At 46.8% G+C, this 27,343-nt stretch overlaps 1 protein-coding gene across 8 annotated transcripts in view; it reads left to right on the forward strand.

Moving 5' to 3' along the window:
- The window catches only part of BHMG1 (basic helix-loop-helix and HMG-box containing 1), a 307,327-nt gene that overhangs the window by 200,940 nt on the left and 79,044 nt on the right, over positions 1-27,343 (forward strand). For 4 of the 8 annotated variants that reach the window (XR_003851906.1, XR_003851911.1, XR_003851908.1 and 1 more), the window contains 3 exons: positions 5,885-6,005; positions 6,609-6,739; positions 11,054-11,230. The exons of 1 other annotated variant lie outside the window; for it this stretch is intronic. Coding sequence is in view for 1 of the 7 variants with exons in the window: in XM_029571046.1 (XP_029426906.1) it covers positions 5,885-6,005; positions 6,609-6,739; positions 11,054-11,230 (429 nt within the window). In the remaining 6 variants the exon portion in view is untranslated. The remainder of the gene's footprint in view (positions 1-5,884; positions 6,006-6,608; positions 6,740-11,053; positions 11,231-27,343) is intronic. 3 more of the 8 variants (XR_003851907.1, XR_003851909.1, XR_003851910.1) reach the window with 3 other exon arrangements.

A 27,343-nucleotide genomic window follows, 5' to 3' on the forward strand; every position in this document is an offset into this window, starting at 1 on the left:
GATACAATCCTAAGCTGTACCGCCCCCAGAGTCATTCGTAGAAACAGCTCTACAGCAAGAAAGCGCTTGCATCTCAGCCATCCCTCGTGCTGAACAGATTGCTACAAGAAACACTGTTTTCAAGATGAGCAGCTGCAATGAGAGATCACACAGTGGCTGAAAAGTAAGACCTGCCAAAAAACTCAAAACCAAATCCAAGTCCCAAAGAGGCACTGGTAGCCGCAAGAGAAGACATAAATGTTTAACTCCCTTAAAAAACCTGGACACACATGGTTGGGAAGACAGTTCCACGATTGACACACCCCCTATAAGAAGCGAGAGCTGCTACCTGTACCTTCAGGGTTAAAGGCCAAGTCTTTAAGCAAGCCTTATCAGTGGAATTTCAGCTTTGAGAGGATAAGTACCAGGCTGCTCACACCAGCTCTCAAACACTCTCCAAACTCTAACATAAGCTAGAGATGTGGAAAATTTCCTGGCTTGGAACAAAGTGGAAATCATCGCTGAAGAATAATTATGCTTCAGCAACTGAATACTCTCAAGTGCCAAACTGTAAGACAAAATTGACCCAGCTTGTCATGTCATGCCACTTCTGCATGTCTCCCTGTCCTGGTGGGAGAATCTCTCCAACCTGGAGCAGGGAACCCCTTTTCAGGCTGCCCTGCCTCAGGTACTACCACTGATGCCTTCCTCGACGGTTGGGAGCTGCATGTGGACAACCTCCACACGGCTCAGGAATCTCTATACCAGATAAAATCCTGGAGCTTCGGGTGATTCGTTATGCTCTTTGGGCATTTTGAGACTGCTTGTCCCACAAGGCAGTCCTGATTCAGACAGAGAATCAGATGGCAATGTGGTACATTAACAAACTGGAAGGCATGGGATCGTTCCGCCTCTGTCAAGAAATGGTACATATTTTGTCCTGGACTCTCTCGCAGGTCAAATCCCTGAGAGCAATGTATCTAGCCGGAGCAATGGAACATGGCGGATCGCTTGAGCCATACGTTTCAGCCACACGAATGGTCACTGAATCCAGCAGTGGCAGCCCGGATTTTCAGCCAGTGGGGAACTCCGGATGTGGATCTCTTTGTCTCCCCCTGAAACTGCAAGGTGAGAAAATTCTGCTCCCTATTCATAATGGATGGACTTCCAGTTTTGGACGCCTTTGCCCAGCATTGGGGCACAGGTATCCTGTACATGTATCCTCCTCTTCCATTAGTCATGAAGACTCTCTTGAAGCTCCAGCAAGACCGGGGGACCATGATTCTCGTGGCCCCATACTGGCCCAGACAGGTCTGGTTCCCGCTCCTTCGGGACCTGACTGTCAGAGAGCACCAGATTTGATAACACAGATCAGGGCAGACTGCGCCATCCAAACCTCCGAGCATTAGCCTTAATGGCCTGGAGGTTAAGCGCTTAGTCTTGCAGCCCCTAGACCTACCTGACGATGTATCTCAGGTGCTGGTAGCTTCCAGGAAGTCTTATCGACTGAAATGGAGGAGGTTCTCTGTCTGGTGTGAGGGTCATGGCTTAGATCCATTCACCTGCCCCACTCTGAAGTTGTTGGACTAACTATAACACCTCTCCAAGACTAGGCTGAAAACCACCTCGGTCAGGGGCCACTTGAAAGCTATCAGTGCTTACCATCAGGGTGTGGCTAGCAAGCCCTTCTCTGTGCAGCCCATAGTAGGATGCTTTATGCAGGACCTACTTCAACTGAAGCCCCCCCTCTGGCCACCTGTTGTGTCCTGGGACCTCAATGTTGTGTTTGCGCGACTCTTGCAAGATCTTTTCGAGCCTTTTCGCTCCTGTGACCTGAAGTTCCTCACTTGGAAGATCCTCTTCCTGGTGGCGGTCACTTCAGCTTGCAGGGTTAGTGAGCTTCAGGCCCTGGTTACATATCCACCCTACACAAAATGTTTTCGGAACAGGGTTGCGTTTTGTTAATTTAGTTTTTTGCTTGTGAATTCTATCTTACAAGACTGAAGGGGGACCCCCGCGTGGACTTGCAGATAGTGGTATGCTGGGCATGCTCAGTGTGCCAGTCAAAGTTCTAGAAACTTTGACAAAAGTTTTCCGTGCCAGTCTCCAGATGATGTCACCCATCTGTGAGGACTAACATCCTGCTGACCTAGGAGAACACCTGTTTCAGGTAAGCAACTCTGCTTTACATGCATATATACTAAGTTTTGCACGTGTAACACTTTAAAAATCTGCCTTTTCAATTCCAGATCCTTATAACATTAAAACTCTTTACATTGTACTTTTCTTTCAATTCTCAGCGATCCAATGACACCCAATCGTCACAGGTGTCTGCTGTGCTGTTTGTACATATGATGGTATATCTTAAGCTGCCCCCAAGCCTTCCCCACTCCTGACACCTCACCCTGAATTTAAAGGTCCCACCATAACAATGATATAAATAGTAAACTGACCCAGTTGTCTAACACTGAGGCTCTCCCTTCCTCTATATACTCTGCCCTAACTCCTCCCACATGAATAACTAATGCCTAATTTTCATATTAATGCATGCATTTGGGCCCTAACATAGGCATTAAGCCATTATAGCAAAATTATGAATGCACCTGTAATGATGATATACCCAAGAAAAGCTATCTCTTTTGAAACTGAAAGCATTGGAAAAATTCATCCAAGATTTAGGGGAGCAAATTAAAGTGTTAATTTTATAAGGATCTGGAATCTAAAAAGCAAATTTTAAGTGTTACACATGCAGAAATGAGTATATATACTTATAAGCAACCACTACATGGATAATGCATATTTTATTTTTGTGTGCAAATACATATATGTAAAAAGGCGATCTAGGGACATTCTGGGGGAGGGGCCAACATGTATGCGCACATGTTGCTTTTTAAAAGACATGTACTCACATATCTTTTCCAACTTATTTGCATATTTTTACACCTGCTAATTATCTAATGTATGTGATAATAAATGGTAATTATGTAGTACTGACTGGTGTGCAGATCTGGGTAACAGATCTTGCTGTTCAGGCAAGCCTTCCCGAACCTCATCTAATACGCCTCACCAGCATACATGCGACACAGTAGCTGTATATACTGTACACGGTACATATTGTATATTTGTATATAATTAACCTCTTCTATCTCTCTTCAATTCCTCCACCCAGTTCAACAGCCCTTGTTAATTGTAACTGCATCTCTTCATCACGTTTATTTATGTTTGTTGTTGTATTCATCGCACCCCTGTTTTATGTAAATCGACATGATGTGAATTTTTTCATGAATGCCGGTATAAAAAAAACCTTAAAATAAATAAATAAATAAACGGGGGAGTTCAGGCTGAAGAACCAGGTAGGTCTCAGTGGCCTGGAGAAGGACTGGGAAAACTGGTGGATTGATTGATAAGACTGGTAATTTCCTTGACATGTGCATGTTATAAAATTGGCCGAGTTATGTATGCAAATCGGGACTTATGTGTGTCCTTATTTACTTTCGCATGTAAATTATATGCCTGTATATGTTTAAAAAGGTGGATAAAGTATGCGCATGCAATGCATTGAAATACGTGGTTTCAATGCATCATATTTATTCAGGCATAGGCCTACATACACACGCATGTTGTGTAACCAACTTACATGTATTTTATAATATGCGCATATGTGAAATTTACATGTTATAAAATACTATTGTAAAATTGTTTGCGCCCATATACACGCGTATTTTCTCTGTTGGGAAGGTTACAGGGGGAGGAAGAACGTAATTTATAGGTGGCACAAGAAGCAAAGCCAGGAATTTCTGGATAGGTGACGAAGTTGTTACTAACAGTGAAGTGAGGGTGAGATGGATATCGGAGAGTAATTTTATTTTTTTATACGTCATATTTTCATTACCAGGTGGGAAAGGTGGGTGGAAGGGAAAGAGAGCTCACTGCCCAAACTTTATTAGCACCGTAAATGCTTCCAGAGCCTTGGATTTTGATTATCATATACATCTAGGAGAGACATGAGGACTACTGAAGAAATATAGAGGAGGTTGACGCATGTAGATATGTGGTGACATAACGCAAGATGAAATGAGACGTGGCTGAAGTGGCATTGAAAGAACTGGGATCATCAAAGCAGCAGCAAAACGAGGAATATGAACATTGTCATTGTTACTTCTCCTGCCTTCGATGCCGCAGGTTAAGTGGATGCTGAATAATGCCCAGTGTTTGCTCATATACTTAAAACATTGCAATCAGTGTGTAGTGGGTTGGGGATTCCATGCAAGCTCCCTTCTCCAATCTCACTTTTAAAAAACAATCCAGCTATTTCTGTACATACATTCAAAGTTGAAATGGAAGATTGGTGGAGATGAGACTTAAGATTTCTGGGACAGCTCTGGAACAAGGGAAGATGGATCCCCTTTGAGATCTTGAAGGGGGGAGTTTGGATAGAGAGAGACTTTAAGTGATATGTTTCTTAAAATCAGAGAGGCAATGGGAGGTCATGGGACCATATGCATTGTCCTCTTGTGGATTGGTAACTGGATAAAAGACAGGAAACAGAGGGTAGGACTAAATGGTCAGTTTTCCGAATGGGGAAAGGTTGTTAATTGAGTGTCCCAGCGGTCTGTATTGGGACCTGTGCTATTTAGCATATTCATAAATGATCTGGAGAAGGGAACAACGAGTGAATTGATTAAATTTGCAGATGACAAAAATCTTGAGTTGTTAAAACAGCAGCGGATTGTGAAGAGCTGCAGAAGGACCTAGTGAGACCAGGAAACTGGGCTTCTAAATGGCAGATGCAATTTAATGTGGACAATTGCAAAGTAATGCATGTAGGGAAAAATGGTCCCAACTACAAGTACACGATGCTAGGTTCCGTGTTAGGAATTACCACCCAGGAAAAGGACCTCAGTCCTTGTGGACAATACCTTGAAATTTTCGGCTCAGTGTACGACAGCAATCAAAAAGGCAACTAGAATGTTAGCAATTATTTGGAAAGGATTAGAGAACAAAACATAATGCCTTTGTATAGATCACTGGTGCAACTGCACCTTGAGTATTGTGCGCACATCTGGTCACACTATCATAAAAGACATACAATAGACATAGAAGAGATACAGAGAAGAGCAACAAATTATAAAGGAGGTGTAAAAGCTCCCTTATGGAGAAAGGCTAAACAGATTAGAGCTCTTTAGCTTGGAAAAGAGACATCTGAGAGGAGATGTGATTGAAATTTATAAAATCATGTGGGGTTGAATGGGTAAATAGGGAACAGTTATTTATCCTTTCAGACAACACTAGGACTAGGGGACACTCCATGAAACTAGCAACCAGCAGATTTAAAATAAATTGCAGGAACTATTTTTTCTCTCGATGCACAGTCAAGCTATAGAATCTGTGCCAGAGGATGTGTTCAAGGCAACTAACATAGTGAAGGCTAACGCTTATCCTGGGAGTGTGATACAAAAAGTAGATCAACTATTGGAGAGCTGATAGTACTTATGAACCAACCTGGTCAGTCTCAGACAGAATGCTGGGCTTGATGGACCTTGGTTTGACCCAGCATCACATTTCTTATGTTCTTACTGCTGAAATTGGAGGGGAAGGGGTGAACTATGAGATCTCCATCAGGAATAAAGTTGACAATTATGCAGGTTATGAAGAAGATAAAGTGATTTCTTTATTCTACAAAATATTTGTGAGGATATATGAGGAAAACAATTCTCTTCTCTCTTTGATCTCTTCATGGAACACAGATCTTGACCTGGAGTTGGATGAATAAACTGGAGAGACATCTGGAGAGCAGCATATAAAATCTCCAGTTGTAGTAATAGAGTTGAACTGATGTACAAATTGCTGCATAGAATCTACAGGTTCCTCTGATTTTTACAAAGTTCTCCCCCTCCGCTTCCAGGCTTTGTTGGAGAGGGTGTGGAGAAGATGGTTCTTGTATCCATATATGGTGGACCTGTGCCAGAATCAAAGAGTTCTAGAGAGAGATAAAAGAGGAGATTGGGAAAATGCTTGGAAAAGAGGTGAGTCTCTTGCCAACAGTATGCCTCCTGAGAATGTCTAAAGATCTCAACCTGACTATCCTGCTGCGGAAGTTGTGTGATCAAGCAATACTTGCTAGGAGATTTATTATTGCTTTTTTCTGGAAATCTACACTGCAGCTTGGACATTGACACAGACAACTACATGAGATAGCTATAAATGAGAAATTAACATATAAGTTAAAGAATAAATCAAAAACGTGAAAAAATATGGGGAAAATATTGGGACTATGTGGATTCTAGGCTATAACACTTATGGATGTGGATATGGCTTGAACTTTGACAACCTAATTGTATTTACAGTAGACATTTGTTTTATAGTCGGAATGAATGTTTGCTTTGCTGTCTTGTTTTGTTAAATATAAAGTAAAAACAATACAGAATATTGTCCCAGATCTGCATGTAGTAGTTAATATTAGCCAAGTTATCAAGATTTATACTTTCCTGCTTCTTTGCTTCTGCATGCACATTTGTTTATACTGGACTGTAAGAGCAGTAAGAGAAGGCCATTGAAATAAGAATCAAAATACATAACCTCCTTTCTACAGGATATCAGTTTCTCTTTCCCTTCATCATTCTCTTTAGGGGTGGACTCAACCTCCAAATCTACTACTGAGCCATTCCAACCATTCTCAGGTTCAAGAAGTCTTGACTACAGATGCTTCCAATCAATCTTGGGGAACACATTTGGGAAATCTGTGTTTCTTAGCGTTCAGGTAGGTCAGTCCCAACAAGTGGGTTATGTTCCTCTGCCAGCAGATGGAGACAAAGCAAAAGCCGACATCACTACTATATAGTCCTGCCCCAACATCAGCCCACCAGTATTCTCCATCTCTAGTAGAGGTAGATATGCATTTCTCTTCAGGGGATTGCCTGTGAGTAAAAAAAAAAAAAAGAAAAGAAAGAAGTTGGAAAAGAGATATTGGAAAGACAAGCTATCTACGTAGCACCACTTTCCTCCTGAGATGATACTGTGCGGTCCCTCCCTCAGTAGAGTGCCTTCAGTCTGATAGCGTTGACTGGCATGGACCTAAATTCCAATTAGCGGTTGCAGGCCAAGAGAGGCTTGGTGGTGAAAGCTTTGCCCTCTCCCCCTGTAGCCGGGACTCAAGCCTGTTTCAGTCTGCATGCTTACTGCATGGCGCCCACGGCGAAGAAACCTAAGAATCTATCTGTGCTGCATTCCATATCAGGGCCATTCAGCCAGAACTTTCTTTAAGCCTATAACAGTACTGCCTGGATGCTCGGGAGATTTGCTTCCTTCTAAATTTGCCGTAGATGGTCCATCTCCTTGGTCTGAGGGGAGTGGGACTGAAGGAGACATGGCAGGGGTGTCCTCTCCCTCGATTGATCCATGGGACAAGCCCTCAGTGGAAACTGGCTCACAGGATGTCAGGTTTGGGCTTATGAGGCTTGGAATGTATCCATCCTCCTTTTGCTGGGTAGAATTCTTCCAGGGATTGCAGACACTTCTACAGAGCTGGTCTTCAGAAGTGGCAGTGCCTACTAAGGTGGCTCCAAGTGCTTCTCTGCCTGTCTCCATGGTGAGCGCCATGACACAGTGCAGTATGACAGCTCAATTGCAGGTGGATCAGGGTGATTCTGATGATGATAAGGGTGCCTCTCCTAGTCAGAAAGGGGATATTCCCCCAGATTTGGAGCCATATAGAACTCTTCTCCATGTCTTTCAGAGAGCTTAGTTGCTGGGGTTTAATATCTGAGACCCCAAAGACCCTTGGAGTAGCTGGGCCTAACTTCTTGGGGATACAGAAGAAGGATCCTATTTTGGTCACCCTAGACAAGGCTTATTGTTTCTTTTCCTTCTTGGATGCTATCCAGGAGTTGATTGATCTGGATGACGCCAGAGGCGTCCTTTAAAGGGGGGATACGACTTGATGGGTTTATACCCTTTGAATCCGCAGGCCAGAGAGCAATTGCGTTTCCCTAGAGTGGATGCTTTAGTATGTTCTGTCACAAAATGTACCATCATCCTGATAGAGGGAGGTGTGGCACTGAAGGATGCTCAATGTAGGAGGATTGAGGCTATCCTGAAACAAGCCTTTGAGGCAGTGACAATGAACTTGCAAATTGCTTCTTGTTGCGCCTTGGTAGCTCGGGCTTCCTTGTGTCTTTGTGAAGAATCTGGAGAAGGGTCCAATCTTGGACATATGGTGGAACCGGGGGATGCCTTCTTGGTTGATGTAGTCTGATTTGATACACACAGCCGTCAGAGGAGCTGCTTCAGTTATTACGGCCAAGCAGCAGCTGTGGCTGTGCAACTGGTCTGCAGATACTTTTTTTTTTTTTAAACTTTTCTATACCGTTGCTAAGTTAAATACCATCGCAACGGTTTACATGTAGGCACATATTTAATGTAGGTAAAAGTGTACTATAGTACATTCTAACAGGTGCCGTCAAAGGTTCGGTTACAATATATCATTAGACATAGTCATTTAGCAAAGTAATTCATGACCAATTGTACCAAGGTACTTACACGGGTAGTTTTATCACACATTGTAGTTAAGTCCAAACTTACTAAGTTGTCCTTCAAAGGCTCGCTTTTATTTGGCAATGAATTGGGGAAAAAATGGCAAGTAAATGGGGAGAGACCCAGATCCCTTGTTTGCCAGAGGACAAGAAACCTGTTACCAGGTCTTATATGGCAACTGGCTGCTCCCGAGACTACCGGTGTTTTCAGCACCATTGCACCTTCCGAGCCTGATTCAAGAGGTTCTCCTGTCCTTAAGGAAACCGTCCACTTGCCGTAATTACTCCTTCAAATGGTCCCGTTATGTCCGTTGGTCCCGTTATGTCCGTTGGTGTTATTTGCAATCAATGGACCCATTCGCATGCTCTTCGAAACTCCTACTCAACTACCTTTTCCATCTGTCCCAGGCAGATCAACAAACTTCCTCGGTGAGAGTGCAGTTGCTGTTTACCACCATCAAGTAAATGGACAATCCATTTCCACGCATCCGTTAGTGTCTCGTTTCATGAAAGGCCTCCTGCACATACATCCACCGGTACAGAAACCCCCAATTCCGTGGGACATTAATGTGCTGACGGCCCTCATGAAAATCCCCTTTGAGCCTCTGGCAAAAATGGGGCTGAAGTTCCTTACATGGAAGATCCTATTCCTGGTAGCAATCACATCAGCAAGGTAAATTAGTGAGCTACAGGTCCTGGTCCATTTCTCGCCATATCTACAATTCTTCAATGACAAGGTATTACTATGTCCACACCCAGAATTTATGCCAAAGGTGGTATTGGACTTTCATCTGAATGACTCAATCTCCCTACCAAGTACTCCCAAACCTTGTAAAAATGAAAGGTAAAAGACTCTACATACATTAGATTGCAAGCGGGACCTTGCATATTACAAGGAAAGAACACAGGGCCACAGGAAATCCCAGCAGTTATTAATTTCCTATAACTCCAACGAGGTGGGAATTGCAGTATCCAAAAGGAGTTTAGCAAATTGGTTGACAAATTGTATCCGTCACTGCCATGCCATGACTTCCACGCCTCTGGCTGGGATTGTAAAAGCACACCAAATAAGGGTGACTGTAGCTTCTCTGGCACATCTAAAGAAACATGCCTATAGTGATCATCTGTAGGGCTGTAACATGGTCCTCAATTCACACCTTCTTGTCTCATTATTGTCTAGGCAAGCTTCCTGAGTCAGATGTGCAGTAGGAAGAGCAGTATTAACTACAGTAGGAGAAAACTAGAACCTGAAACTTAGGTGACCGGGTTGCACATCACAAGTAAAACGAATACTGGATTAATAGACTGTAGTCTTACAGAAGAGACTTTTGAACCTTCCTCCTGGAAGGAAGCAACTCTCAGCTTGGGACTCCCCAAACAGCATGGCTAATTCACTTGTTTATCAACGGAAAAAAGCAAGTTTGCTTACCGTAAATGGTGTTTTCCCATAGATAGCAGAGTCAATTAGCCATGCAAACCTGCCCACCTCCCTGGCAGTCTCTAGATACTTCGACTGGACATAGTCCAGGATCTTTGATAACAAATGATGACAGGTAAACACGCGGGAACATTTGTGCATGGGCAGAGCGTAAACGCTGCTATGAGAAGGTTCAGAGCCGAGCACCAGCAGAGGATGTGGCACCCAAACAGCATGGCTAATTCACTCTATCTACATAAAACACTGTTTATGGTAAGCAACCTTACTTTTTCAACCATGGTTCTTCAGTTACAAAGAGAACTCTTTTAACTTGGCTATCTGATTGTATCTCCTTCTGCTATAATGAATCAGGACTCCATCTCCAAGGGAAAATCAAAGCCCATCAAGTCAAGGCTACAGCAGCTTCCATAGCACTTCTTCACTCTGCCTCCATAGAATATATATGTAAGGCTGCAACATAGTCTTCCATGCATACATTTACTGCTCATTTAACATTTTCTACCTAAAAAATGCTTTATGTCAATTCCAAGAGCTTATTTAATTTATTTTTCAACTCTTTCTTTAGCCTTCATCATTATATAGGTTGCATGGTTTTTTTTGTAAATTATAAGCATAATAACTATTTTCATGAAACCCTTAGCTTGGGAGTTACACTTGTATTGCTAATAATTATCCTGCTTATCCACGGAGAATGTAAAGTTGCTCACTTCTAACAGGTGTAATCCATAGTCAGCAGGACAAATCAGCTACATGATCCTACCCGCCTCTCCTTAGAATTGAAGGTCATCTTGCTACAGACTGAAGAAACACACATGGCAGTTGCTGCATGGGAAAACCCACACATGCTCAGAAAGGCTTTTCTAGTCTTTCTGAAGTGTGAGAGAGCAATCTGCCTCAGTACTGTCGGATAACATCACCCACTTGCATGACTGATTTGTCTGTGGAGAACACCGATTACAGGTGAGCAACTTGGCTTTCTTTCCATACAAAGGGACATGTTCTTATAATCAAAATATTTTTATAGTGAGAATTACTTCCATATGAAAGAATACTTCCACATTTCATTCTTCTTTGACATTTTCCTGTCTGATTTGTGCTTCTATAGCAGGACTCTGATCAGATGGTTCCCAACACTCCACGAGCTTCCCTCAACTTGTTCCAGTCTGCGTTTTCTCTGGATCATTGCTACCTCTCGGTCAGCGAAACCAGTAGAACTGATTCAAGCCCCAGTTCTGGGGTGTCCGAGTTGGTGTCGGCCTGGAATAGACAGCTGCTGCAGGAGGTGAGAAGACAGTGAGAGCAAGGCAGGAGAATGGAACAGAGTGTGACAGGGACATCAAACAAGGGCAGAAGGACAGCAAAGCATGGCACAATGAATCGATGGAGAAAGCAGTTACAGGAGATCATAAAAATTGTTTAAGAATGTAAGAAATGCCATGCTGGGTCAGACCAAGGTCAATTGAGCCTGACATCTGAGAATGGCCAGTCCAGGTTGCAAGTACCTGACAAAAAGTAGATCTGTTTCTGGTTACTCAATCACAGGAATAGCAGAAGCTCTCTTTAGTCTACCTGGCCAGTAATATTTTACAAGTGGGTTATACTCCCCTTCCAGCAGATGAAGACAGGAAGTAACTGATTTTCTGATGTCACCTCTTATAGGATCCCATGCTTACCTAAGTTTGCCAGTATTCTTTGTCTCCAGCAGATGGAAGGGTAGCATACTTGGGTAGAATTGGAATTGGAAGTCCTAGGGCAATAGATACTCTGTTCCTCTCCTAATAAGAGTAGAAAAGTTTGTACCAGGGGATTTTCTGTGCTTCTGGACTAAGGAGCTTGGCATACTTTTAATTTTCTGGTCCTCCCTCTCTCTTTATTCTTCTGCTTTCTTCCCTCCTGTGGCTGCTGGGGTGACCAATAAAATTGAAAAAAAAAGTTGCAACTGGAGGTTTGAGTGGCTGGCAGAAGCCGTTTGTGGCCAGTGGAGAGCCTGCTCCAGGTTGGATGGGAGCCTCCATAGTGAGAACAGACCTGAGGGGTGATAATATTGACTCCAGGGGAGCACAGGAAGCCTGCCAGATCCTGCACAATTGCAGACACCAACAGCCATTACTACTTCTATGCAGGGAAGGAGGGGGGACCAGAGGACCAGACGTCAATCAGAGCCGGCTTGAAGGGAGTTCCTGCCAGTGCAAATTTATCCGTGGTAGAGAATGCAGCCATTTTGGAGCCTCATGGCACCACAGACAAGTTAGATATTCAGCCTCCAGTCTTACCTGCTACATCCTCAGGAGAAGGGCAAGCTGCTGCTGGCTCTGATTTGGGGATATTTTCAGGTTCTTCAGTCTTACTGCCTGGGCCTGTAGTGCTCTTTGTCTTCCTCCTTTTCCCCAGAATTTTTATTTTTGTTATACCAGGCTGCCGCCTTAGCAGAGTGCTTGGGGGCTGCTTAAGCAGTGGCATAGGAATCTGGTAGGACTGGTGAGGAAGTTTGCCTGTTGGGAGTTTGATTGGGATTTGGGAGCGGTCCTCTGTTAGGATGTCTTTTTGTGTTCCTGAAGGAAAGTCAAAAGGAGACCAAGAAGAGAGCACAGAATAGTGAGATTTCTTCAATTTAAGAGGAGAATTCTTTGGCGATCTATGTTTTTAGAAGAGAAAAATTACCCTTCTTGGTTCGTACTACTCTGCATTGGGCTCCACTGATGAGCAGGTTGATAAGAAATAAGAGTCGAGAGACCTTTGTCATAATGGGAATAAAGAAGCCCGCTATCAGGGCGTTGATAGCAGCAGAGTGGGACTCACCTGAAGCATTTTATGAAAGTTGGTGAAATGATGGCAAAACATCTTCTGCAGGGAGATGAAAAGGAGACATTGAGCATGCCTTGGGTGGATGTGCTGGTGTGTGCAGTTTCTAGAAGACTACCATCCTCATGGAAGTGGGTATGGCTCTCAATGACCCCCAGAATCAGAAAATCAAAACTTTTCTCAAGCAGTCTTTTGAGGTCTCAGGCCTCGCACTGCAGGCTGGTGGCAGTGTGGCTAGAGTGTGTTTGGGCTGGATTCAGCGAGGCCAATATTCTGTAGGCCATTTAGTGGATAAGTTATCTAGTATATTCAGCGGGATAAACATCCCACTGAATATACTTGTTTAAAGTTATCCGGCTGCATGTAACCGGATAACTTTAACCCTAACCAGCCATTAGTTGAATATGGCTGGTTAGACATAAAGTTATCCGGCCTCATTTGGCCAGACAGCTAGCTACTTGCCTGGATATCTTCAGAGATATCTGGATAAGTAGCACCAAGTCACGGGCCTCCCGGCCCGATGTCCACCCCCACCACATATCTCTACCCCTTCTCCCCCACTGACCCAAAAATGTGCCACTATCTACAAAAGACAATCTAAAGTTAGAAAAGATGAGCGCTGCCGGCCCAGGTCTCCAGCTCCGCTCCCGTCCTCCCTCCCTGCTAAAAAATCTGTACTTTCCCTGTACGTACCAGGATCAGTCCAGGACACCTGGGTTGTGACTCCGCACCAGTAGATGGAGACAGACTAAAACTTGTGGGCGGAGCATATATGCCCCTGTGCCAGTCACAGCCCCTCAGTCTTACTCTGTCTCCAGTAGGTGGTGCAGGTCCGGTCACAGCCCTGTCGGGCCTGATTCTGGTTCTTAGTCAGGTTCGCTTTTTGGGGTTTTGTTTTTTCTATTAGACCTTGGTTTTTTACTGTAAATTGGGGTTTTTGTTTAATTTGGTTACTTTAGTCCCGGTTGCCCTACCTCCCTGGGGAGTTGTGAGGTCCTGAGGGGACTACCCTCCCCAGGTTGAGGCCGCTGCTAGGGTTGAGGACCCGGCTGGGCTAGTAGCAGCGTCAGGGGTGACACCGGGGAGCCCGGTTCACTCACCCCTGCAGGACATAGGGCTTTTCAGCACCTGGGACAGCGTTTGTTCTTATTAAAAAAAAAAAAAAAAGTGTTTTTACTTTTGTTTTCAGTCGGCTCTCCGTTCCTTGGCGTTGCGCTCCGTTCCGCTCGAGGGGGGGCGTCTTCGGCAGGGGGGAGGTCGCCGATTTTCGCCGCGTTGAATTTTTGTTTTTATTCGGCGTCCCTCAGTGCTTTTCGGCACGTCTTTGGTTTCCCGCGGTTTTTTTGCAATGCCGCGCGGCTCGCAGTGCAGGGCCTGCGACTCGGCGCGCGCGGCGTCTCTCCCGGGACGGCCTTTGCTCGGCCTGCGTCCCGGGAGACGAGGGATCGTCGGCGGCTCCTCGGGGGGCCCGTTCCCGGGTCGCGCGATCGCCGTCGCAAGGGGGGGGGGTCCCCCTGATAGGCCTCCTGACCCGTTCCCGGTCAGCGCGGGGAATGGCGGCCATTTTGTCTACCGGCCGGGTAGTTTCGCGGGAAACGGTGGGGGCCCTCGGTTTTACCTCCTACGCTTTCTCCGCAGCGGGGTGCGGCGGTGGAGGTCCCTTCAGAGGGGCCCCAGTCGCGGGGGCATTTGGAAAGCGACGCAACGGATTCGGGCGAGTTTTCTGAAGATTTGGCGCTTTTGCTGCGCAAAGTTCTCCGTTATAAGCGCAGCAAGCGCAGACGGGGGGACGCCTCGCGTTCAAGGGTCCACCGGTCCCCGCCGCAGAAGAAGATGGCAAGGAGGGTGGCGAAGACCACCCAGAGCGCGGCCCGGGGCAAACGGCTTCCCCGAGGGGTGCCGCAGGACTCGGATTCCGAAGATACCTCCGGGGCGGACACAGAGGCCTCCGAGGAGCCCCTGCCGGGGGCCGGGACGGCAGTAGCAGATGGCTCGGCGCAGCCCAGTACAGGTAAAGGAGCGCAGGCCGTCGACGGGGATGACCCCAAGGTGGTGCGTCTGTTCCGCAGAGAGGAACTGTCGCCACTCTTTCCGGCCATTCTCCAGGAGCTGGGGATTGAGGCTCCTCCGGTGGTGGTCCGCCAGGAGGCTAATATGGATCCTGTTCTGCTTGGGTTCACAGGGCCGGCGGTCGTTTTTCATTTTTTTTCGTCCACGGATATCCTCTTCAAGGAATGGGATACTCCGGAGTTAGGTCTGAAGGTCAGCAAGGCCATGGACAAAACTTTACCCTTTGCCGGAGGACGCGCTAGAGCTTCTCCAACTCCCAAAGGTGGATTCGGCAGTGTCAGCTGTCACGAAGAGGTCTACCATCCCGGTCACGGGAGCGACAGCCCTCCGGGATATTCAAGACCGTAAGTTGGAGGTTCAACTCAAAAGAATTTTGAGGTTTCTGCCCTAGGGATGCGTGCCGCCAGTTGCACAAATTTTGCTATGCGTGCTAGTCTGCGCTGGGCTCAAGTCCTGCAGGCGAATGCGGGTCTCTCTTCAGAGGAGGCTTCCCAAGCTGACAGATTGGTGGCGGCCATTGCCTATGGCGCTGATGCACTCCATGATCTTTTGCGCACCTCAGCTAGGTCCATGGTGGCAGCGGTGTCTGCACGTCGTCTCCTTTGGCTGCGCAATTGGGCAGCGGATGGCTCTTCCAAGGCTCACCTCGGGGCTTTGCCTTTTAAGGGGACATTGCTGTTCGGCAAGGAGTTGGACGATTTGATGGTTTCCCTGGGGGAGAACCGAGCGTTTAAGCTGCCGGAGGATAGGACCCGGTCGAGATCTTCCTTTTCAGGCAGAGCCCGGTTCAGGGGACACAGGAAGTCTAGGCCGCAAAGATCCTCTGGACCCTCGTATAGGCCGTCTTCCTCTCGGAACACCCAGTGGCAGCAGTCCTTTCGGGGCAAACGTTTTGGCCGGCAAGGAGGGGCCCCGTCGGGTGCGGGGTCCAAGCCTTCGCAATGAAGTTCGGCCGGCCCATCCCTCGTCGCGTCCTCGGCACGCTGTTCCAAACGTGGGGCGCGTCTATCCTTATTCCTCGAGGAATGGGCCAGCGTGACATCGGATCAATGGGTCCTCGACGTGATAAAACATGGCTACGAGTTAGATTTTGCTCGCATCCCAACGGACAAATTCCTGGTCTCACCCTGCAAGGATCCCAAGAAGAAGGCGGCGGTGCTAGATACCATCCAAAGACTAGAAAGACTGGGAGCCATCTCGCCGGTTCCGGCCGCTCAGTATGGCAAGGGCCGGTACTTCCATTTACTTCATAGTCCCCAAGAAAAACGGCACTTTCCGCCCAATTCTGGATCTGAAAGGAGTCAACAGATGCCTTCGAGTCCCTCACTTCAAAATGGAGACCATTCGGTCAGTGATCACGTCAGTGCGTCCCGGCGAATTCCTGGCGTCCCTAGATCTCACAGAAGCATACCTTCATGTGGGAATTCAACCAGCGTTTCAGTGGTTTCTGAGGTTTGGCATTCTGGGCAGGCACTTCCAGTTCCGGGCGCTTCCGTTCGGCCTGGCGACAGCGCCTCGGACATTCACGAAAGTGATGGTGGTCGTGGCGGCGCAGTTGCAGCGGGAAGGCCTGCTGGTTCACCCTTACCTCGACGATTGGCTGAGCCGGACGAAGTCTCAGAGTCTGTGTCGGCAGGCGGTGGCCAGGGTGTTACAGCTCTTGCAGTCCCTGGGCTGGGTGGTCAACTTCAACAAGAGTCATCTCGAACCCTCTCAGTCCTTGGCATATCTTGGAGCCCTGTTCAACACGAAGCGAGGCAGTGTGATTCTCTCGCAGGACCGGATATGCAAACTGCAGTCTCAGGTGCTACGTCTTTTGTCGCTACACCGGCCACGAGTCTGCGATTACCTGACGGTTCTGGGGTCTATGGCATCCACGCTGGCGTTAGTCCCTTGGGCGTTCGCTCATCTATGGCCGCTGCAGTCCTCATTGCTTTCCCGCTGGAAACCAGTTTCCGAGGATTTCTATCTACCTCTACCTCTCGAGGGGCAGGCGCAATCCAGCCTGAGCTGGAAGTCGGTTCAGGGTCTGTGGTCAGAGTCGCAGACCCGGTGGTCTATCAACCGGCTGGAGACCAGAGCGGTCCTTCTGGCGCTGCAAGCTTTTCTACCCCTCGTGCGCAGACAGGCGGTCCGGGTATTGTCGGACAACGCTACCACCGTGGCTTACATCAATCGCCAGGGAGGGACAAGAAGTCCTCTAGTCGCGGAGGAGGCCCGGCTCTTGATGCTCTGGGCAGAACGGCATCTCAGCCATCTCGTGGCTTCCCACATAGTGGGAGTCGACAACGTCCAGGCGGATTTTCTCAGTCGTCACCGCTTGGATCCCGGAGAGTGGGAGTTGGCGGACGAGGCTTTTCTCTTCATTCGCCGGACTTGGGGAACACCCCACATGGATCTGATGGCCACCTGGCACGACGCGAAGGCTCCGCGATTTTACAGTCGACGTCACGAAAGGGGAGCAGAAGGAGTCGACGCGTTGGTGCTTCCCTGGCCGGTGGATGTGCTTCTGTATGTGTTCCCACCGTGGCCCATGATCGGAAAGATCCTACGGCGCATAGAATTGCATCCATCCAATGTGATCATGGTGGCGCCGGAGTGGCCACGCCGTCCGTGGTTTGCGGACCTGGTCCAGCTGTCGGTGGCCGCACCCCTTCGTCTACAGGGATTCCCGGGGCTCCTTCGTCAGGGCCCCGTCTGTTTGGAGGATGCGGCTCACTTTTGTCTCGCAGCATGGCTTTTGAGAGGTATCGGTTGAAGAGAAAAGGCTACTCGGATGCGGTCGTTGCTACGTTGCTGAGATCCAGAAAACAGTCTACGTCCCTAGCTTATGTTCGGGTCTGGGTAGTTTTTGAGGAATGGTGCATGGAGCGGGGCCTAGACCCCACTTCCGCTTCTATTCCCGATATTCTGGCTTTCTCCAGGCGGGGCTCGCCGAAGGTTTAGCGTGTAATTCCCTTCGGGTTCAAGTGGCGGCGCTTGGCTGTTTGCGTGGTAAGGTCCGGGGGGTCTCTCTGGCTCTCCACCCGGATATCTCCCGCTTTCTTAGGGGGGCTAAGCACCAACTGGGTACTCTCAGCCTTATGCTCAGTGCCGTTTGAGCCCCTGAAACGTTCTACGCTCAAGGATCTCACCTTGAAGACCGTATTCCTAGTGGCGATTGCATCGGCCTGTCGTGTTTCAGAATTACAGGCGTTGTCCTGTAGGGAGACCTTCTTGCGCATCTCCGATTCGGGGGTCTCCTTGCGGACGGTTCCCTCCTTCCTTCCTAAGGTCGTGTCGTCGTTCCATTTGAATCAGTCAATTGAACTTCCCGCTTTCTCGGTTGTGGAGTCTTCGGACCCGAAAACAAAAGACTTGAGAAAACTAGATGTGCGGAGGTCCCTGCTTCGCTATCTGGAAGTTACTAATCCGTTTCGGGGGACGGATCATCTGTTTGTGTTAACTTCGGGTCCAATGAAAGGTGCTGCGGCGTCCCGCACGACAATTGCCCGTTGGCTCAAGGAAGCCATTGGTTCTGCGTACATTCTGCGCGGAAAATCGCCGCCGGTGGGTCTTCGGGCTCATTCGACATGGTCTCACGCTGCGTCTTGGGCGGAATCTTCTCAGGTGTCGCCTCAAGAGATTTGCAGGGCGGCTACCTGGAAGTCGTTGCATACCTTCTTTAAACATTACCGGTTGGATGTTCAGGCTACTGAAGCTGGGGGTTTTGGAGAGAGGGTACTCCGAGCGGGACTCTCTGCTTCCCACCCTCGGTAAGTTAGCTCTGGTACATCCCAGGTGTCCTGGACTGATCCTGGTACGTACAGGGAAAGGAAAATTAGTTTCTTACCTGATACCTGATAATTTTCGTTCCTGTAGTACCAAGGATCAGTCCAGGATCCCGCCCGCAGTGTTGCGCTATAGTAACGAAGAGTCCGCTCATTATTGTGTTTTTTTCAGTACGCTGATCCTTGTTTATTCGCTCTCCCGGTTGGGGAGTCTGGTTCCTGTAGGGGTGTTGGTTTTCTTTTCCCTACCAAGTTGTATGGTTAGCTATGGTTGCCTTTTGGCTTTTGTCTACTTTGACATTACGTATGACTGAGGGGCTGTGACTGGCACAGGGGCATATATGCTCCGCCCACAAGTTTTAGTCTGTCTCCATCTACTGGTGCGGAGTCACAACCCAGGTGTCCTGGACTGATCCTTGGTACTACAGGAACGAAAATTATCAGGTAAGAAACTAATTTTCCTTTACCCCTTCTGCCCCTCCAAACAGCCACATACCCCTTTTCCCAGGTAGACACCCTTCCACCCACCCGTTACCTTAACATCTGCGCCCTCATCCTGCAGAGATTGCTCTACTATGCGATTTTGGCCATATCCAGCGTTACTTGGGTAATAATGCTAAAGCATACTTCTACAGTACACAGTTCACTTCCAGCATTATTACCTAAGTAATGCTGGAAGTGGCTGGGATTGCGTAGTAGAGCAATCCTGGCAGGAGGAGGGGGCAAACTAGTGCTTAGGAAGGTGTCCCTGGGGGGGCAGAAGGGGTAAAGTAGATGGGGGGCTGGAGACCCGGGCCAGTAGCACTCATCTTTTTTAATTTTAGATTGCCTTTTGTACATTGCGGTACATTTTTTGGTCATTTGGGGAGAGGGGGTAGAGATGTGATGGATGGGTGTGCATGGAGCTGGAAGGCCCACTACTTGGTGCTTTTTTTTTTTTTTTTCAGGTGTGCTACTTACCCAGATACCTCTGAAGATATCCAGGCAAGTAGCTAGTTATCTGGCCACACAAGGTCAGATAACTTAAGACCTGCTTCCAAGCAGGTCTAATGTTACCTGGCTAACTTAGCCAAATATACCCGATATTCTGCTAAGTTAGCCAGATAATGGAACCCCTCTCCAGAATGCCCCGGAGTGCCTCTTTTATATCCAGCTAAATTATAGTTGGATAACAACTTATCCAGCTATAATTTAGCTGGATAACCAGTTGAAATTGCAATATTTATTTGTTCATTTTTATATACCGACGTTCAAAAATATATCACATTGGTTTACATGACAATATAAAATAAAGTAAAAAACAAACATTGAATAAAAGCAATGCAGGGATCAAGAACATAAATATAGAACAATATGAAATAATAAAACATTGTAACTTTTCAGTTATCCATCTAAATGGCTTTTGAATATCCAGCGAGTTCAGGAATTTGGTACAGGCCTGGAGGAGGTAATGCAACTGGAAATGGGCACAGTGATTTTAGCGGATGCTTCTTATGACCTGATCGGAGCTTTGGCAAGAAATATGGCTTTGTTTGTGGTTGAGAAATACACTGGAGCACCACTTGCACTCAACATATATAGAACATCTACAACAAGTGCAAGAATAAGGTCTTTTTCTGGTCAGGATTTCAAAAAAGAAAAATGATACTTTTATTTTGGCAACTCCTCTTAATTCAAACACAGGACAGTGCAGCGAAGTCCCCCAACACGGACCCGTGTTTTGCCAGTCCGGCTGCTTCGGGGGGGATAATTTTAACAACAATGATCTGAAATACAAAAACGTGTAACAGCCAGAAAAACCAAAATATGGGAGATCAAGGCAAACAATCCACAGCTTACATACACATTATCAAACCCAATATAAATACTTATTGAAAACATACCTGTGTCCGTGTCAGCGAAAATTTAGATAGGAGCGCGCTGAAGCTGTCCACTTACCGGGACTTTAAACGCTGTACTTTTGGCGTGAAATGCCCGCATCAATGGCTGAACAGACAGACACACAGCCAATCAGAATAGAACTTATATGCTGACGTAAATACCACGAAGCTGTATGCAATTCAGCTTGAGTTAATCTCCTGTAGATTGATGGCATCTGACCATGATACAGAAGATGCTACTGCCATGGAATCTTCAAAAAACGGGGTGTCTGTGATGACAGCTTTAAACGCTTCCTGGTAGAGCAGGGGACCACAAACTACTGCCCATGGACCACTTTTGGCCTGCAGGGCAACTTTCTCACCTGCCAAATTTTCCTTGCCCATGAGGCAAGATTTTCCTTTTTTGTTTATGCGCAGCTGCAGAAAAGGTTGAATGCTGGTGGGGTTCCCAGTCCCAGCCAGTATAACAAATCCATGCAGTGGTGCAATGAAGGCCACAGTGCTAGCAGGATCCCCAGTTCCCGCCAGCAGAAGAAAGAAGGCTGCCAATGACATGGTGAAGGCCTCAGTGCTGGTGGTGTCCTCCTCTGTCAGCAGAAGAAAGAGAACTGCTGGCAGCATGGTGAAGGCTGCGGTGCAAAATCTGTGGTTCTGAACCTGTGGGGGTTCTTTCAAAAATAAAAAAGAGAAGTAACAGTAGAAGGAACATAAAGGAAGGCAAATCCCAGTTTTTTTTTCTCTATCCTTCCTTTAGGCTGTCAAGGTAAGAGCATAAGAAAATGCCATGCTGGGTCAGACCAAGGGTCCATCAAGATCAGCATCCTGTTTAACAGAGGCCAAAACCAGGCCACAAGAACCTGGCAATTACCCAAATACTAAGAAGATCCCACGCTACTGTTGTAATTAATAGCAGTGGCTATTCCCTAAGTAAACTTGATTAATAGCCATTAATGGACTTCTCCTCCAAGAACTTATCCAAACTTTTTTTGAACCCAGCTACACTAACTGCACTGACCACATCCTCTGGCAACAAATTCCAGAGCTTTATTGCGCATTGAGTGAAAAAGAATTTTCTCCGATTAGTCTTAAATGTACTACTTGGTAACTTCATGGAATACCCCCTAGTCCTTCTATTATTCGAAAGCGTAAATAACCGAGTCACATCTGCTCGTTCAAGACCTCTCATGATCTTAAAGACCTCTATCATATCCCCCCTCAGCCCTCTCTTCTCCAAGCTGAATGGCCCTAACCTCTTCAGCCTTTCCTCATAGGGGAACTGTTCCATATCTTTATCATTTTGGTTGCCCTTTTCTGTACCTTCTCCATCGCAACTATATCTTTTTTTGAGATGCAGCGACCAGAATTGTATACAGTATTCAAGGTGCGGTCTCGCCATGGAGAAATATAGAGGATTTATGACATTTTCTGTTCTATTAACCATTCCCTTCCTAACAATTCCTAACATTTTGTTTGCTTTTTTTGACTGCAGCAGCACACTGAGCTGACATTTTTAAAGTATTATCCACTATGATGCCTAGATCTTTTTCCTGGGTGGTAGTTCCTAATATGGAACCTAACATCGTGTAACTACAGCAAGTGTTATTTTTCCCTAAATGCAACACCTTGCACTTGTCCACATTAAATTTCATCTGCCATTTGGATGCCCAGTTTTCCAGTCTTGCAAGATCCTCCTTTAATGTATCAGTCTACTTGTGATTTAACCACTCTGAATAATTTTGTATCATCCGCAAATTTGATAACTCACTTGTTGTATTCCTTTCCAGATCATTTATATATATATATTGAAAAGCACCGGTCCATGTAAGGATCCCTGAGGCACTCCACTGTTTAACCTTTTCCACTGAGAAAATTGACCATTTAATCCTACTCTCTGGTTCCTGTCTTTTAGCCAGTTTGTAATCCATGAAAGGACATCGCCTCCTATCCCATGACTTTTTAGTTTTCATAGAAGCCTCTCATGAGGGACTTTGTCAAACGCCTTCTGAAAATCCAAATACACTACATCTACCGGTTCACCTTTATCCACATGTTTATTAACCCCTTCAAAAAAATGAAGCAGATTTGTTAGGCAAGACTTTCTTGGGTAAATCCATGTTGACTGTGTTCCATTAAACCATGTCTTTCTATATGCTCTACGATTTTGATCTTGAGAATAGTTTGCACTATTTTTCCCGGCACTGAAGTCAGGCTCACTGGTCTATAGTTACCCAGATTGCCCCTGGAGCCTTTTTTAAATATTGGGCTTACATTGGCCTCCAGTCTTCAGGTACAATGGATGATTTTAAAGATAGGTTACAAATTTTAACTAATAGATCAGAAATTTCATTTTGGAGTTCCTTCAATACCCTAGGATGCATACCATCCGGTCCAGGTGATTTGCTACTCTTTAGTTTGTCAATCTGGCCTGCTACATCTTCCAGGTTCACAGTGATTTCGTTCAGTTCGTCTGACTCATCACCCCTGAAAACCATCTCCGGAACTGGTATCTCCCCAACATCCTCATTAGTAAACACCGAGGCAAAGAATTCATTTAGTTTTTCTGCAATGGCCTTATCTTCCCTAAGAGCCCCTTTAACCCCTAATGGTTCAACCAACTCCCTCACAGTTTTCTTGCTTTGGATATATTTTTAAAAGTTTTTATTATGAGTTTTTGCCTCTATGGCCAACTTCATTTCAAATTCTCTCTTCGCCTGTCTTATCAATGTTTTACACTTAACTTGACAATGCTTATGTTTTATGCTATTTTCTTCAGATGGATCCTTCTTCCAATTTTTGAAGGATGTTTTTTTGGCTAAAATAGCCTCTTTCACCTCACCTTTTAACCATAATGGTAATCGTTTTGCCATCCTTCCACCTTTCTTAATGCATGGAATACATATGGACTGCGCCTCTAGGATTGTATTTTTAAACAATGTCCAAGCCTGTTGAACTCTTTTAACCTTTGCAGCTGCACCTTTCAGTTTTGTTTTGGTTTTTTTTTAACTATTTTCCTCATTTTATCAGAGTTTCCCTTCCAGTTATTAGTTTAAATTTGATCATGTTATGATCACTGTTGCCAAGTGGCCCCACCACCATTACCTCTCTCACCAAATCCTGCATTCCACTAAGAATTAAATCTAAAATAGCTCCCTCTCTTGTTGGTTCCTGAACCAGTTGCCCCATGAAGCAATCATTTATTACATCCAGGAACTTTGTCTCTAGCAAGTCCTGATGTTACATTTATCCAGTCAATATTTGGGTAATTGAAATCTCCCATTATTATTGCACTGCCAAATTGGTTTGCTTCCCTGATTTCTCTTAGCATTTCATCATCTGTCTGACCATTTTGTCCAGGTGGACGGTAGCATACTGCTATCCACTATACCCTTACCCAACACACATGGGATTTCTATCCATATAGATTCTACTGAGCATTTAGTCTCTTGTATGATCTTTATCCTGTTGGACTCTATACCCTCCCAGACATAAAGTGCCACACCCCCACTGAGTTGATCCTCCCTATCATTGCGATATAATTTGTACCCTGATATAGCTCTGTCCCATTGGTTATCCTCCTTCCACCAAGTCTCTGTGATGCCAATTATGTCAGTCTCATCATTTGCTGCTATACACTCTAACTCTCCCATCTTACTTCTTAGACCAGAAGTGTAGAGGTCCTCCCAGGGAGTTGGCAGATCCTAGGGGGACCATCCTCCCTGGTAGCAGCATAAGGTAGCTCGGGTTGTTGACCCAGTGGGCTCCTTTATTTGACCACCGGGGTAATAGCTGGTGGTCCGGTACCCTCCCCCACCCCCACCCCTGTGGGGACCCGGAGCCCCTAAGCCCTCCTTGCCGACAAAAAAAAAAAAATTGTTTGTGAAGCTTTAATCAGCAGGGCTTGGAGTGGCAGATCTTGCCAGTGCGACTGGCCTTCGAAGGTCAGGTCGCTCTGAAAGACGGTCTTTTTTTTTTTTTTTTTGTCGGGTCCTGCTCCATGTTGTGCTGGGGGATTGGTGGTGCTGTGCGCGTGGGCTCTAATTGCACTTGATATGCCGCGCGGTGCTGCTTGTGAGGCCTGCGGGGTGCTGACTCAATGGCTCTCCCAGTCAGGTCTCTGTGCACGCTGCCTCCCTGGTGGGGAGGGCTTCTCCGGTGTGGTGGCAGGTCTGAAGGCCAGGCCCCATGGTACGGGTAGAAGGGCAATCGGGAGGAAGAGTGAGGCCATCCTGTTCCCGCTGAGCGTGGGAACGGAGGCCATTTTGGATTCTATGTGGCTGGTTTTGAGACATCAGGCGGGGGAAGGGAGTTTCCCCCTGTACCATCGCTGGCAGTTTTGAGCCCGGGAGATCCCCAGGACTCCCCTTTCGATCTCCCACTGCCTCCCCCTGTTCCCCCGGTGGGGGATTTCAGGGGCCCGCCTGGCTTCTCAGTGAACATTATTCTCCTGATGCATTGGGCCTATTTGGCCAGCCGGGCCTCAGCTTCTGGAGGGGCCACCCAGCAAGCAGCCCAGGCGGCTGGAGCCACAAGGGGCAGTTCGGATTCGGAGAATTCATGGCTGCCAGGGAACAGTTGAGACAGTCATTGGACCGTCTTCAGCTGGGACCCCTCTGGGGATTGCAGTGAAGACCTCCCTTATCTGAGGTTGGTGGCCTGTGGTGGGTTAGTCGCCTCGGCAATCTGTGATTGTGCAACTACTCTCCTTCAGGGAGTCACTTAGTCTATCAGGATCATGAGGCCTGATCCCGTGGCTTTCCTCTCCCCTTTGAAAGGGGAGATTCCTCTAGGTTCCGGGGCAACTCTTTCGGGCTCTCCTCTGGATGTCCAACTGTGTACCCCTTTGGGTGTCCTTTATTTCCGTTCCCAAATGAAGGATGTCACTGCTCTGACGGGCGCCAGCCCCAAGAATAGTCGAGTGTAGTACTCTTCCTTGTCTGCTTGAGACAGGTCTACCCTCGAGGGAGTCTGTGCCATGTTGCCCCCGGTGACCCTCCAGGTTTCCCCTGGTTCAGAAGTTAACTTGATCTTTACTGGACTCTGTGGCCGTCTTCCTCAAGGATTGCTATCATCGGTCATCCTTGCCTAGGGGACCCTCCTCTATGAGGAGTGTTTCAGCCATCAGCTAGGTGATCATGCATTTCCCCTTTTGTCATGTCCATGGCTGAGGGAATTGAGGGCCCAGTCCAAACATGAGGGGCATTGCCTTCTGCTAGTGGTAGCGTTCAAGCTGTTCTTTCCCCTTATTTTAGGATCACCTGCAGACGGTCATGCAGCATTGTCCATTATTGGGCCATGTGCTCCCTTAGGAGTAGAAGTGTATACCCTCATGGCTGGGGTAGTAGAGTACTGCAGCCAGGTGGCTTGGTAATCTATTCTGAGATTGCCCTGGACCTGCCCTGATGCCCTTTGGACTTCCAGGATGGTAACATCAGGTTCTGCCGGAATGTGCGCAAGCGACTCCCTGGCTTCCTGTCTCCTGGTGGAGCCTTCGGGGCTTTTTCCCGGGGACAATTGCTCTCAGTTTCTGCTGTTTCAAGAAGACTGAGGCCTCCATCTCAGTGGGATACTCCCTGCTGTCTTCAGCAGTGAGTTATTTGCTTGGGTTTGATACCTAACAGAGCGAATTGTGCTTGCCTCGGTGGTTCTCCGGTATGCTTCCTTGTGTTCTTTGCTCCTCCCGACTTCCAATTGGTTTGTTGGGGTGAGTGGAGAGGAAGCGAAGTCACCCATGGTATCTCTCCGTATACCTGCAGGGTCAGCTATTGTCTTAGTTCCCTGTACGTACCCGGATCAGCCCAGACCGTGGGTTGAGCCTCCTGTCCAGCAGGTGGAGACAGGCCAAAACTGTGAGGGTATCCTATATCAGGACAGAGCCTACCCTACACCCCTTCAGTATTCGTCTGTCTCCAGCAGGTGCAGGCAGCTGCACCTGCTGGAGACAGTTCCCCTTCTTCTTCCCTTAGTTTCCCTAAGGGGATTTTTCTTTAACCTTTAACCTCCAGTTGTAGAAGTGGCGGCAGCCATTTTGCAGCAAAGGAAACTGCATACTGTCTTTCAGCCCTCACCAGCAGTTCGACCATGCAAATGTTATTGCAGTGACTACGATTTTCCAAATCCTCTTGCAATTCATCCATGATGTTACATTTCCTTTTTAATGCATCAATCTTCCTTCCATATACTGTCAAAGAATTCTCAAGGTCACTTACTCGGCCCTCCGCACCTGCTACTCATGTTATTTGGATTGGCACGATCAGACCATACAACTTCAGTCATGTGCAGCCTTCATTGGCTGCCTTTTGATCTTAGAAGCAAGTTTAAAATAATTGTTTTGATTCACAAATTACTATATAGTAATACACCTTGTTCATTGGCAAATACCTTGAAGCAATCTTCCTTACAGCATCAATTACACTTCTCTAATTCTGCAATAATGTTGATTCCCTCGGTTCAGGACTATAAACTGCAAGTAACTCGTTCTCATGCTTTTTCGTATTATGGCTCAGTATGCTGGAATGCTTTGCCACCCTATTTGCGCATGGAAAGAGATGTGAAAAAATTTCGGAAGCAGCTGAAAGCAGTTCTGTTTACTGAAGCTTATGGAGTTAATATGTGAATTTTGAATTGGTTTTTCCCTGTACGTACCTGGATCATTCCAGACCCTGGGTTATGTCACCAATCCAGCAGAGGGAGGCAGAGAAAACATTCTAATGACTCTGACGTATACCCTGGAGCACCACCTGCAGTCACAGTATTGAGCAGTATTTCTCTGTCTCCCAGCAGAGGTGGATGTCCCTAACCCCTGCAGTCTGTGGTAGTTTGTTATTTTTTAGTCAGGTAGTTTAGGAGTTAATTTTTTTGCAGGCTTTCTTTTTC

The sequence above is a fragment of the Rhinatrema bivittatum genome, chromosome 11, assembly GCF_901001135.1.
Source record: "Rhinatrema bivittatum chromosome 11, aRhiBiv1.1, whole genome shotgun sequence".
In the NCBI taxonomy this organism is placed as follows: Eukaryota; Metazoa; Chordata; class Amphibia; order Gymnophiona; family Rhinatrematidae; genus Rhinatrema; species Rhinatrema bivittatum.